This window comes from Leptonychotes weddellii, chromosome 4 (assembly GCF_054177405.1).
Source record: "Leptonychotes weddellii isolate Sample4059 chromosome 4, ASM5417740v2, whole genome shotgun sequence".
NCBI classification, from domain to species: Eukaryota; Metazoa; Chordata; class Mammalia; order Carnivora; family Phocidae; genus Leptonychotes; species Leptonychotes weddellii.
This window is the reverse complement of record NC_138372.1, coordinates 152857257-152871359: the sequence shown is the minus strand read 5'-3', so window position 1 is coordinate 152871359 and position 14103 is coordinate 152857257. Positions and strand designations below refer to the sequence as shown.

At 40.4% G+C, this 14103-nt stretch overlaps 1 protein-coding gene and 1 long non-coding RNA gene across 4 annotated transcripts in view; one reads left to right on the top strand and one right to left on the bottom strand.

The window, feature by feature from the left end:
* Positions 1 to 14103, top strand: part of TNFRSF11B (TNF receptor superfamily member 11b) — a 28718-nt gene that overhangs the window by 11927 nt on the left and 2688 nt on the right. The window contains exons 2-4 of the mRNA XM_006750667.3: positions 7803 to 8172; positions 11764 to 11955; positions 13575 to 13799. Of these exons, the coding sequence (XP_006750730.1) occupies positions 7803 to 8172; positions 11764 to 11955; positions 13575 to 13799 (787 nt within the window). The remainder of the gene's footprint in view (positions 1 to 7802; positions 8173 to 11763; positions 11956 to 13574; positions 13800 to 14103) is intronic.
* LOC115945105 (uncharacterized) overlaps positions 12037 to 14103 on the bottom strand; it is a 249494-nt gene continuing 247427 nt past the window's right edge. For all 3 annotated transcript variants that reach the window (XR_014144351.1, XR_014144353.1, XR_014144352.1), the window contains one exon: positions 12037 to 13809. This is a non-coding gene — a long non-coding RNA (uncharacterized LOC115945105). The remainder of the gene's footprint in view (positions 13810 to 14103) is intronic.

The window sequence follows — 14103 nt, the reverse complement described above, 5'->3', positions numbered from 1 at the left end:
AAAATTATTAAGCAGTGGGAGACCCTTAGGTGGGGAACTTGCAGCAGCAGATAAACCTCTCAAATGAACTACCTGCTTTGTTTCTACATTTGCCTTTAATTTTTTTTTGTTTGTTTTTTAAAGATTTTATTTATTTGAGACAGAGAGAATGAGAGAGAGAGAGCACATGAGAGGGGGGAGGGTCAGAGGGAGAAGCAGGCTCCCTGCCGAGCAGGGAGCCCGATGCGGGACTCGATCCCGGGACTCCAGGATCATGACCTGAGCCGAAGGCAGTCGCTTAACCAACTGAGCCACCCAGGCGCCCCTCTACATTTGCCTTTAAAATGGAAGCTACACGCAGATGGAACAGTACCTGCAAAATGCCACGTGAGATGAAAGGTGCTTTAAAAAATTTTTTGTCCTTGAGGCACATTCTGTCATCAGTATCCTTTTACAGATGAGAAAACTGCAGATTTTTTGCTTGTTCTTGCAAATTCACATGCTGGATATTTGTCTGTGTGCATATATCATTTCCAGGAATCCTAATTACACATAGTAAGCATTGAATGTATCTATTGAATTGAATAAAATTAAATGAGATATAGTTGATATGTGATAGCTGATACTACTTGATATGTGTAAGATAGCATCTTAAGCATGTAAGGAGGATGGAGACAAATCCTTTTCTATCTGGCCCCCCTAAGCAGACCCATGAAACTGCCTTGAAACATTTAATATAGACCACGAAAATGATACCAGTTGGGAAGATACTGAAACTAAATAAAAAAAAAGAAAAAGAAAACAGAGACACTTTTTTCTAGAGATAATTAAGAATAGGGCAGATAGTCAACTTTTGGCTCATCATAGGTGTGTTACTTCCTACTGAACAAGAAACTTCAAAATGTCTTCAGAAATAAGTCTGGTTCAAAATATCTCCCATTTCCCACCTTCTATATAATTAGTACATGTAATAATGCCTCCTACTTGTCTGGAAGCTTATTCTTCACCAAGTTTATTTGTGTCCCTCCTTTTATTCATTTGAAATACAACAACTGTACAGGGATAGTTAAAATAAGGATTATTCTCATTTTAGAGGTAAGATAGTGGCTCAAGGTTACTAAACCTGGTGGTCAAACTGAGTTTGGAACCCTGGTACTCATAGTCTAAATGCAAGTTCCCAGCTAAAAGTGCTCCTCTTAATTAACATTGACCTAATGGCCAAGCTATATACTTTTTAGAATTTATTAAGTTATCCATTTAGCATTTTTCCTGAAACACTGTGATATTCCTACATTTTTTAACCTTCTTTTTTCATCCCATCTTGCATATGTTTATAAGTTCCAGGGTTAACTTTTTGTCCTTTTATGCTTGTATGCGATAGACCTGAGTAATGCCATCTGCTCTCTCTGCTTCTAGAGCCATTTATGTGCTCTTAACCCTGAAACCTGTGTCTTTAGCTGCCTTTCTGTCCTAAATTCCCAATACATATATCCAGTTATGTGGTAGACATCACTTGAGTCTCACAGGTGGAAGATGTTCCAAGCTAAATTCATTTTCTTTCTCTATAACTGTCTTCTCCTCCTGGTGTCAGTAATTAATGGCAATACTACATACTACATAGTTCAAATTCATGGGAATGTTCTTCAGTTGCTTTTTCTAGGACATCCTCCCCATGCAGTCTGCCAACATATCATATCTATCCCTTCCTCTCCTCCATCACCAGTGCCTAACTTCAGCCTTTAAATAGTGTAGAATCTGGCTTAGTGATTCATCTAATAAATCATAATTCCTTGGGTTTCCTTTCCTTTTTTCTGACCTATTTCTCTGCTGAGTCTTTTCTTGATCCTCTTTCTCCTCTCTTCTGCTTCCAATTGTTTTGCAGTGATTTGTGAGTATTTTACATCAGGCTGGGCTCTTAGATGAATGTTCCTATGAAACAGGAACATTAACTTATTCAACTCCTTCATTTAGCAGTATTTCTAGAGCATAGTAATTGTTTCAGGAAGTGTTTGCTGAATGAATAAATGAGTTATTTAAGGAATGGAGGAAAAAGGGAATGGGCTACTACACTATAAGACTATAGAAAATCAAATACACTAAACTTCATAGGAAAATAGTTTTTTTAAAAATAAGCTTTATAGTTCATACTATAAGAGATCTTTAGGAAATTCACCGTGATACGTATCCTGAATGTCTCCCTTCTTGGCTAAGATGAACTGTAAAATGGCACAGTTTCCAAACTGACCAGAAGTTTAGCTAACTCTGGATAGTCCTCAAATAGTTCTCTGTGGCAAAGATCATACGAGAGATCACAAAAGGAACTCCCAAACCAAGTAGTTATTTCAAGCTGTGCGTGGGCTCCTTTTAATGAATTTTCCATAAACGGAAACCCACTGGGTCACTCATGGTTCTGTATACCAGAGAGCAAGCCCAGTAGTATAGAATTGGCTGCATTGCATAATGCAAAAATAAACTTGTAAGAGAAAGTGTATTCTTCTTTTGTCCTTTAGGATGAAGCATACACCAGTAGAGAAAACCATCTGAGAAATTTCTATCTTGGCAGGTTTGGACCACTATGTGCTAGTCTTAGTACAAAGAAAAAAAGCCAATGTCAGTTCATCTGGACTTGAGGAAGGCTTTGGTTGATCTTTCATGATCTCCTAACTCTATGCTCTTGGGTCTAAATGAAAAATAAGCACATCAGGTCTTACTCTTAGACTATGCATGAAGGCTTATAGCATAAGTGAGAGCACTTGGTAAATGTTAAAGAATTTGACCAAAAAACAATATTTATATGGCACGTGCTCTGGGTTTGAATTCTGCTTCCACTAATGACTGTGACCTAAGACAGTTATTTACTCACTGTAAGACTCACTTTTGTAGCTGGTAGAAACTTAACGATAATAATAATAAAACATTCTAATGTAGGTACAAACCAAAATATTATAAAGGTTATTTTTAATTCTACTGCCTATCACAGAGTAGAGATTTGATGCACATATGTTTGAATGGAATAGACAAAACAGAATTCCATCTTCATCTTATCCGTTTTTTGTTACCTGCACATACCATTACCATACCACTCTACCTCTTACATATTGAGAATGCCAATTAGAGATTTTGTATGTTTGGGACTAAGAGTTAGATGATTAACAAGAAAATCAATTAAAACATTTAATAATAAAAATTATACACATATATCGGAAACTAAAACATTTAAATAAACATTCATTCACCTATATTTCGAGAGTTGGCCAAGGCTTTTCCTGGAATCTGTGTTTGCTCCCTGAAGTCCTATGCTGTCTTTCTTACAAAACCCTGTTCTATTATGTATGGCCCATCCATTTCAATTTTGGCACTTAAAAGACATTTATGAAACAAACTGATTATTCTAGACGTTTACCCCATTTTGTTTTTACAGTTGTCTCAGCTACTCCAAATTCTGTAGTACATTTTTGGTTTTTTTGCTTCTTTGTGGCTCATCTTTATCAAGTCATTCCCAAAGCATTTTCCTAGAAAAATAATAATTTTTTCACACCCATGTTGATTAATTTACATAATATTTAACTAAATTACTTAAGGATAGTTACAACTGTAGCATATACAGATACATATATACAACTAACATGAACAGATTCAGCAACAAACATACAACTGACTTTCGTGAGGGACCAACTCCACGGTAAGAGCAGATAAAAGATGGCATGTCAGAGGAGGAGGGATCGCTGGGAATTCAGGTCACTGGGGCATCCGTTGGTTCTACAGAGGGCGTAGGAGGCATGGGTGAGTGTGAAAAGTGGAGATTGGAAAAAGAGGGTTCTGCTGTCCAAAGTGGTTTCACAAATAAAACAGTGGAGCAAGAAGTAGGAAGGGAGTTAAAGCAAGACATTTGCTTCCAAGCCTATTAGCTAATTAAATGCTGTCAAACCACAGAATATTTTTTTTAAGATTTTATTTATTTATTTGTCAGAGAGAGAGAGAGAGAGAGAGAGCAGGAGCAGGGGGGAGGGGCAGAGGGAGAAGCAGGCTCTCCACTGAGCAGGGAGCCCGATGCGGGGCTCAATCCCAGGACCCAGGGATCATGACCTGAGCTAAAGGCAGACGCTTAAGTGACTGAGCCACCTAGGCACCCCAAACCAGAGAATATTATAATGGTAGCTAGAATGGGCTTTGGAGAACAACGATTCAACTCACTCACCACCATCCTCTACTAACATTTTATAGATGAGGAAAGATGGTTGGGTTGAAATAGAAAATTCTTTAACCACTGTCCACCATTAAAAATGGAAGGAGAAGGACAAAATTATCAGAGATGGCGCTTTAAGTGTCTTTTCAAGGAAAAGTGCACTGGGGCCTTGGGAAAACCGGGGCGGGGGGAGCACTAGATTGGAGGACTCCCAGATGCCCTCAAGCACAAGTGGTCTAGACCAAAGGATGGACGCATAGGGAATGGGAGGAGGAAGAAAGAAAAAATAAAGAGAAAAATCCCATTTAATTTTTCTTTAAAAGCCAAACATAAAACACCCAAAGCAGAGTGGCCCCTTCTACAGAAAGCACTTTATGCTTCTGCAGACACACCTGCGCACATGTCCTAGCCTTCACAGATGTTTGTCAGTGGTTATGCATTTTACAGAGAAATTTATTTTTGAATTCTCATGGATTTTAAATACTATCAGCTGACAAAGGAGATGGAGCCAATGTTAAGATGATGTGTCCTCCTATGGCATCTTTTTCATTGCTTTTCCAGGAAATGCTGAAGAAAGTAAGAGACAGGACTGAGATGAAGAGCTCTATTGATCTTGCCCATCCTCTGTCCAGTAGCTGGTTCCAGAAATTCTGTGTGGGAACTGGGGCTAACCAGAGATTGAGACCTACCCGTCCAGTTTTGGCCACACAGTTCTGTCTTTTTACCAAAGTGGAAAATTTTCAAATAAAACACAGAGGCCCAATAGAAGTTGCTAAAAACAAGTTATTTTGCAGTTCCTCATGGCTTTCTGATTTTTTAAAAATATATATGATAATCCCATGCCTTGGAGAATCCCATGCCTTGGAGAAATTACCTTCACTAATCTAATCCTTAAGTCAACCTTATTTATTTATTTCTCTGTGGATTCCTTTCACCTCAACTTCCCTGTATTTTGAAGAAATGGCAACTAATTTCCAAAGCATGGTTTCTGGAAACCAACAGTGTCATGTCCAATTGCCTAGAAAAATATAAATTGCATCAGCTTTCTTCGTCAGATCTTCAATTTGTGTGGCTCCTTCTAGTGAGGAACACAAGCACCATCTTGGGGGTCGGTGGTTCCCATACCATCCTCATCACTTCTTGATAAGGGAGGAAAGAGTCAGCTGATGAGTAAATGGGCACAACTGAGCCTTGTTGTGGGAAAGGGGGACTGATGGGGAGTCAGGCTGGAGGAAGTTTTAGGAATTCCAGTCCTACCAAGATGGGGCTCACTCAGCAGTAGCACAGAGGACAAAGGTGTCCCTTTGCACCTCAGAGTCAAGGCTCTTGAAAGTGACATAATCTTTAAAAATGGTCTTTCAGGAAATCAAAGGTGAACAGCAAGAGAAAAAAGCATTTCTCCTTGCTTCCATGTGTCTGCAAGTTGCATCAGGAAAACTTCATTCCCTAGCATTGAAGATTTTAGAAATATTTAAGCCAAATCCACACAAGGGGCCTTGAGAGAGGTAGCATAAACCATTCGAATGACCAAGTAGCCACCAAGCTTTTCCATCTTGCTCTGTTTCCTTCGAAACACTGATTGCTACTTGTAATTATTTATTTCTTCACTTCTTCGCCATCTACCCCTCGCTAGACTGAGCTCCTTCAAGGCAACAACCGTCTTTGTTTCGTGCACCACTATATGCTAAGTTCCTTCTACAGTGCCTGGTGCACTGTGGGTGCTCACCAAATGTGTGTTGAATGAATAAATAGATTCCAAATTTCTGAAAGATTCAGAGCAAACCAGTTTCCACCCACTACTGGTTCATTTCTTCTTTCTACTAATGTTGATGAACTTTTAGCCAATAGAAAGCCCCAGAGAAATTCAAGAACATATTTTCTCTAGAAACCCTCAGGTCACGAGGGTGTCTTGAGAAGATCCCCAGAGCAGCCCTGATTTTGCGTTGTATTCTCTTTGTTGGTTAGGAGTCCTTTACCTCACAGGACTCTGAAAATTGCTCTTGGTTCCAAAGTCCATAGCCTGAGGTGAGATATTTTGTTCTTTTCTTCTGGTTTATCAGCTCATATTAGGTCTAGTCAGCCCTGACGCTTGTCATGTCCCAGTAAGAAGTGAATGTGTTGTTAATTAGATGAAAATGCCCAAATGCTTATGAGAAGGGCCCTTCTTTACCTTTGTCACTCCGAATTCAAAAGGGAGTGCTGTTTCCCTAGCTCCCATGCTTTCCCCAGGTCAAGGGGCTTCTGTGGGATTTCCTGTGTTCTATAAAGAAGAGAAGTTTGGAAAAAATTATTGTGTTTGGTCTGCCACCTCCCCACAGCCTGAAAATAGTCAGTGTTGATCCCTGTACCATAAACAAACAATAAAAACCAAATAAACCACCCCCTACACACAAACAACACTGTTTCTTAGCATGTGATTTCTGTAATTAGTGTGAAGAACTAATTCCATGTTCCCTTGAAGATCTAGAATACAAGACAGAGCGCCCAGTTGGAGCTGTCCTCCCAAGAAGGACCCTCACTCACGAAATTTTCTCTCCTGCTGTACTGGACCTCTTCCTGACATTATGTATAGAAACTTCTGAAACCCTGCCTGTTCCCTGAGGTTTTTCCCAATCAACCTGAAAAGAGGTGGTCCTTTAATTTTCTTGACATCATTTATAAGAGTCAAGACTGGACCATATGATGTTCTGGAAGAAATATCAGTCTTAAAATTCTAGGAATTGCAGGCTCCATGAGGACAGGGTGTATGTCTCGCTTACCAGCATATTCCTGGTGCATTCCTGGTAGGCATTCAGTGCCTAGCTGCTGCAAGAATGAATGAATGAATGAATGAATGAATGATCAGGATGACTGTTGATGTAATCATGCAGTCTTCACACATCACCAACTCTTTCACTATACATCAAGTCCTAAATATAGCTACAGCAACCTCCCCATTTAAATATTGTTAGTCTCCCACCCTCCATGTTTCCAATCTCTTAGACTTGCTGATTTTTTTTTTACAACACTTACCTTCTAACATGTAATTTATCTGTAATATTTATTCTCTTACCCACCACCCAAGTGTATTGTATACTCCGCCAGAGCAGGGTTTCTTAACTATTTTACTTACTGCTGCATTCTAATTGCCCAGCACAGAGCTTGGCACATATTAAGGGCTCAATAGCTATTTGTGAAGCGAATAAACGAACAGATAGTTATTGAGTACGGATTCCACGCATTGGAGTCACTGCAGGGGGATTTTTTAAAATCCCAAATCCCAGCTGCACACCTGTGGAATCAGAATGGGTGGAGGTCTGAATCCCAGGAGTCCGCGTTTTTATCAGGGAGTCTAGGAGATTCTGGCGTAGATTCTGGATTCTGAGAACCACTAATTCATACAGCTCATTAGTCCTGTCATCTATGAGCCTGGGTTTACTTAATACAATGTGTGTTACCACCCCCATCTTGGTCTTTGAGATTAAGCTACTAGACGCAAGAATTAGGGCTTCTGAACTTCTTTCTGTGGTGCAGCCCTGTAGGCAGGAAGGTAACGAGGCTTCAGGTAGTAAAGGACTTTTTTAGTCGAACGATGCTTTTGCACAGAAGAGCCACCCTATCTCCATACTAACGTGTTCACGGTTTCCGTCTCTCCTAGTTCCTGGACATCTCCATTAAATGGACCACCCAGGAAACCTTTCCTCCAAAGTACCTTCATTATGACCCAGAGACCTCTCGTCAGCTGATGTGTGACAAATGTCCTCCCGGCACCTCCCTAAAACAGCACTGCACAGCAAGGCGGAAGACCGTGTGCGCCCCTTGTCCCAGCCACTACTACACAGACCGATGGCACACCAGCGACGAGTGTCTGTACTGCACCCCGGTGTGCAAGGAGCTCCAGTACGTCAAGCAGGAGTGCAATCGCACTCACAACCGGGTGTGCGAGTGTGAGGAAGGGCGCTACCTGGAGCTTGAGTTCTGCCTGAAGCACAGGAGCTGTCCCCCTGGGTTTGGAGTGCTCCACGCTGGTACGCATCGCCTCTCGACACGCGGCAAAATTAATGAGATCGTAGAGTCAGGTAGTACTGAAAGTTTAAGGGAACGCTTTTGGCCTGATGATATTGTAGGATAGCAAATTGCAAAGGTAATAGAACCTGCTAGGTACGTCCTATGGAGCTGGCTTGCTGCCAAAGGACCATTTCTCAGAGGAATACTTTGCCACTCAGGGGCAATTTAGTGACAAATCTCCAGTGCGGCAAAAGGCTCTTTAATGAGATGCGTGATGGAGTACTCTTTTTTAAAGGGACACACTCGGAGTCGCACTGGGAAAATAGCTGATTCCTCTGTGCTTCCCTTCAGCACGGACAGCTTCAGACTGCGGTGCTTTTTGACAAACATCAGAAATGATAATTGATACCAAGAGAGTAATTAGGCTGATATCAATGAGGCTCTGGAGTGCTAACAGTGAGCAGTTATAATTAGTTATGTAAAAAATGAGAATGGTTAGGGGAAATGCATTTCATTATTAAAAAGGAAGCTAGTTCTTCCCTTGGCAGGGGTGTCGAGTGTCTGTGAGGATAAAGCCCGGCAGCATCTCTTAAAATGAGCTTATTCTTTATCTTAGACAAAACAGATCATCAAGCCAAGAGTCAGTACTTGTCTACAAACAAAGTACTTTTCTCTTCTTGCATTTTGAACAGCATAGGTTAGGGCCAGTGTGCACGTGCACTGAATCTTTTAAAGCTGCAACCCACATTTTTCCCTACCACACTCACGAAGCTTCAATGGAGGCTGTATCCTCTTGTGGCTTGGGAAAATTAAGAATATTTACTTACTTTACTTTTTTTTTTTCCCCCACTTTTCTGGAGGGAGTAGTAATCAGTATAGATTCTGAAGCAGAGTTTCTCACCCACAGTGCTACTGACATTTAGGGCTGGGTCATTCTTTTTGTGGGCAGCTGTCCGGTGCATTGTAGAATGTTTGGCAGCATCCCTAGTCTCTAGCCACTAGAGGCCATCAGCACTCCTCCCTGAGTTATGACGACCAAAAATATCTCCAGACATTGTCAGTTGTCCCCTGGATGCCAAAATCCCCCCTGGCTGAGAACCACTGGCTTAGAGGACGCTCATTACTTGTAATTATTTTAACGTTCAGAAGTTGTGATACACAGAGCCTAAATTATTCGATGGCAAATATTTTAAGTTTAAAGGCATATGAAGGAAACATTCAAAAGTTGAAACCTGTTTCGTTTCCTAAGTTGTGAATCGTTTAAGAATAATTACAGGAGGTGCAAATTGCAGGAGTGTCCCTTAAAATGTCTCTAGCATGCGTATTTGAGGGAGAAATGGGTGACACTTCCTAGCGTTTATTGGATGATGCTTTGGGATTCAAAACCTAAACCAAATTGTAGGGGGCGTCAAACTCACCCAACAAAACCAAATCCGTTTAATTCAATTCAGTTCAGTTGTATATGCAGAAAAATTAATTAAGCAGGGACTCTACAGCTTGGAAACTAGAAAAATTTGGAAAATAATGGAAATGGCAAGGAATTTTATCACATCAGCATGAAAATTTGTTTAGGGAATGAAGCAAGCAGGCAGCCAGAAGACAAAGAGACACATTTTATTTTGCGCTACCACAGTGGGGCTTACTTACTTACCTCTCCCTCCCTAAAAACCCACAGGGCAGAGTTCCTCATGGAAAATAAGAGGTTTCCAGTCCAAAGGGAACGACGGACTATGCAGTGTTATTCCACAAAGTATTAACCATTCCTTGCTGCTGTCGTTTTGAAGTCAGATTGTCTCCTGTCTATGTTTTACCTACTCCCATCTGTCTGTGTGTCCTGTCATTCCGATGTCCTTCCGTACGGCTGGCATGGTGACATCCTCAACGGGAGAGCAGAGCTCCTCTCCTCATTATAATATCTCCCATTTTGCCTGTCAGGTTATACCGTTTACATTTCCATGGATATTAATAAAGCAAAGTCTTTTACTTAGATGGGTAAATCTTTTTTTACAGAAAGTTCTAACAACGGTAAAAGAGGGAAGTCCTGTTCAAAAAGGTCATTGTTGAAAGCCTCCCAAATGTTTTAGAAACTTTACCTTCCATTATTCTTGGATTCTGTTTGTTAAAGAACTTTACAAGCTCCATTACCTGAAAGAATGTCTTGTATCGTTGACCTTCTCATCCAGATGCATGGCGCAACCCAAGCCTTCAGCATGTATCTGAAGAATGATAAGATTCTTCTTTGTGCAGTGACAGAATACTATGGAGTCAAATACCTCTGCTTATGATATTGTAGGAACTGGTGTGCATTTGGATCCCACTGAAGGAGAGAGGTGTAGTAAGAAAGTATTAAACAAAACAAAACAAAAAAATTAGAACTCTATGTAAAGTTTTTCCTAACACGATATCACTGCAATGCTGGAAATGGCATGGGAAAGATTCAGACCGTGGTTAGCCCCTTCCTCTTTTTTTTTTTTTTTGCCAGCCCTTTGTCATTTTTACTGATCAATGCATCATCCATCCCTTTAGAAGAAGCAGGAGCTGAAACTAGAACCAAACCGTTTTGCTCTTTCTTTCTTTCTTCTGGTCTTGATACAATGAGGTGGGGAGTTTGAATTTTTAATAAATGAAGTTTATTAACTTTCTGTAGCTTTCATTTGTCCCTTTTGTATTTGTTATCTCGCCTGAGCCAGAATTGGCCTGGAAAACTATATTTGAATATTGAAGTCTGCATCTGTTCAACTAGCTTACACTAGATGGAGGTATTTTCATATGCAAATACACTGTAATGTGTAATTTGGCTGCGCATGACAGAGTCAAGGGTTGGAGGGTATTTATCTTTAGTTGTTGGCTGGTTCAAGTTTTTCTAACCAGCGAATTCTCCAAACTTATCAAGTATCTTTCCACCATGAAATAAAATGCCCTTGCAGTCACCCTTCCCTGAAATTTTAACGACTGTGCTCTTTTAAAACTCAATAGTTTAAGCAAACGGTTTATCATCTCCCATTTACTGTGTAGCTTAACTGCAGGCTTAGGCTTTTGAGTCAGTGACCAACTTTATTGCCACCTTCAAAAGTTTATTAAATGTTGTAAATTTTTACTTCTCAAGGTTAGCATTACTTATGAGTTGCTTCACAATGAGGATTCAGGAAAGACAGGACTTCAGGAGGCACCGATTGGAATTTAACAACCCAGCGTTCAGTGGGTACTGATTTCAAAGAATGCTATTACGGCAGACGCACAGCAGTTATCTTCATGATTTTCCAGAAAGAAATGTGTGAAGAATCTGGCTGAAAACGAGGCCTCACCGATGCGTGAGCACAGGCAGGACAAGTGAACACCCTTGCTCTTTCCTTTCCTCTCATTTCGTGTTTTGTAGGTGACAGCACAACACACTTGTGTTTGTATTACAGGGAAGGGAGACTGCTGAGGGGCTCCTAGCTGTAGAGGTTTCCGTCTCTGTCTAATGAAGTGAAAAATGCTTGAAGTTTTGTGCAACATGATAGTAGCAGTAAAAACCAAGTGGAAAGTCTTTCCAAAACGGTCTTAAGAGGAACTGTCTGCTGTGAAAGTATTTGAGCAGAAAGTGCTAAATTGCTTGGTATTTTCTGTAGGAACCCCAGAGCGAAATACAGTTTGCAAAAGATGTCCAGATGGGTTCTTCTCGAATGAGACGTCATCTAAAGCACCCTGTAGAAAACACACAAACTGCAGTGCATTTGGTCTCCTTCTAACTCAGAAAGGAAATGAAACTCATGACAATGTATGTTCTGGAAACAGTGAATCGACTCAAAAATGTGGAATAGGTAATTATATTTCAAAATGTCAGCCTTGGTACCACCTCTGAATTGAATGCAAGATCCTCTGGCTACCTTCTTAGAGAACCATATTTTTCCATTCTTGAATGTTAACCGGCTACGACTGTTCTCTGCCTCACTAAGACCACAAGTCACAATCTCTCCAGAGGTCTCACCTTGTCATGATCGTGCTCCCCAACTTGACTTTCTCCCTTTTACACTTGAATCAAATCTTACCCATGGGGAAAGGGGTTGTGTAAAGATTATGTCTAAGGCCAAATTATCAGTCCGAATTGTAGAGTTTTTGGTAAATCATGCATTTTTATTACTTTTAAGAATAAAAACTGGAAAAAAAAAAAAAAGAATAAAAACTGGCAACCAAGAAGCATCGTGACATAAACTGGTAACAAATCAGACAGTACCAACCTGGCTTTGTTACCTGTGGTGTTACTGCCTCGACTGCACAGAGGTGATCAGTTCCTCTGATTGTCCTAAACTCTGTATTCAGGAAGGGTCACTAGCTCCAAGCTCATTATGTGACTGCATCCCATAGCGGTGTCATTCCTACTACTAGACTAATCTCAGACCTTCTATCAAGGATGCATCACACCAAAGATGACCTGCCTTTTATCATTTAACCAGCTTGACTCCCCCCCAAGCATCTTTTCGTATGACATAGAAGAATATGAAACATAGGAATGTGGGCTGAGGTATTTGAGATTCACACCCAGTTCCAACATGTTTTCACCCTGTAATCCGAATCTTCGACAAGTCATTTAGCCTTTCTGCTTTCCTAGTCAAACAATGGGACGAGGGAAGGAGTGATAAGAGGAGCGACTTCTAACTTTAACACTCTTTTTATTTAATTCAGTTTCAGTTTTATTTTTATCATTCATTGAGCACTTACTATGTGCCAGCTACTTCTGCTATATGAGCTTTAATCTTTACAAAAACACTGTGACGTTTGCTCAGGCTCAGTATAGGTGGTGAAGTGGCAGTCAGAATTCAAAGCCACGTCTGATGAATCTGAAGACAAACTCTTAATCTATCCAGACTCTCAGGCCATTGTACCTCCTTTCTAAATGGCATATTTTTTTGTGTTGATTGTTTTCCCACTTAATGTATGCTTATACATCCATCTCCGTCCTTGTTCTCAAAGGTAAACTATGTGTTTATGTGTGTGCAGAAAACAGTCTACTACTCTAGGTTACTTTTCATGCTCCTCTAAAGACAGTAATTATATTTGTTTTGACATTGATCTTGAAGTAACCTGTGGATGCTAGCTAACCCTTTAACGGGATATTTAATATTTACATTCAAATATGTGAATGTGTATATCGAGACACAGAATTTTTTGCTGCAATTTATTTATAGCAATGTTTTCATTAGACATTTGTTAAATTCTCTCCCCTAAATGCCCTAAAAGAACATTAGAAAGGACATAAGCCCAGTTGGGTTGACAGTCTGCCACTAAGACCAGCCAACAGAGGGTTGATTTGATCCGAACTTCACATTTTAACACATTCGATTTTGAAAAACCCCGGTTGTGTTGGCTTATTTATTTACTGCCCACTAGACTTCCAAGAATCCAGTTGCTAAGTAAATCTTCTTGGTTTTCCCACCTTTAGACGTCACCCTGTGTGAGGAGGCATTCTTCAGGTTTGCTGTTCCTACAAAGTTCACCCCTAATTGGCTCAGTGTCCTGGTCGATAATTTGCCGGGCACCAGAGTAAACGCAGAGAGCGTAGAGAGGATAAAACGGCGACACAGCCCACAAGAGCAAACTTTCCAGCTCCTGAAGTTATGGAAGCATCAAAACAAAGATCAAGATATGTTCAAGAAGATCTTCCAAGGTATGATAACCTGAAATAAACAAATCAAGCAGAAATCACACCTATTTATCATAAACAAGAAGACTATGTACCTGTTCAGTTGTGTGGACAATGTTTCCCTTTGGGAATTACTATTGGACTAAAATGTTTTCACCAAGCAATGTTATAGAAGATATCCCTAGAGCGGTCGTGCAAGGTTTTATTCTCACCTCCTCCACACCCCGACTGCTTTTTAAAGTATATGGAACATTCTAAAACAAGAGACAGTCCATTTCAATACAGGACTAGACCTCAGGAATTCCACCTCTAGATCCCTTAGCAGTTT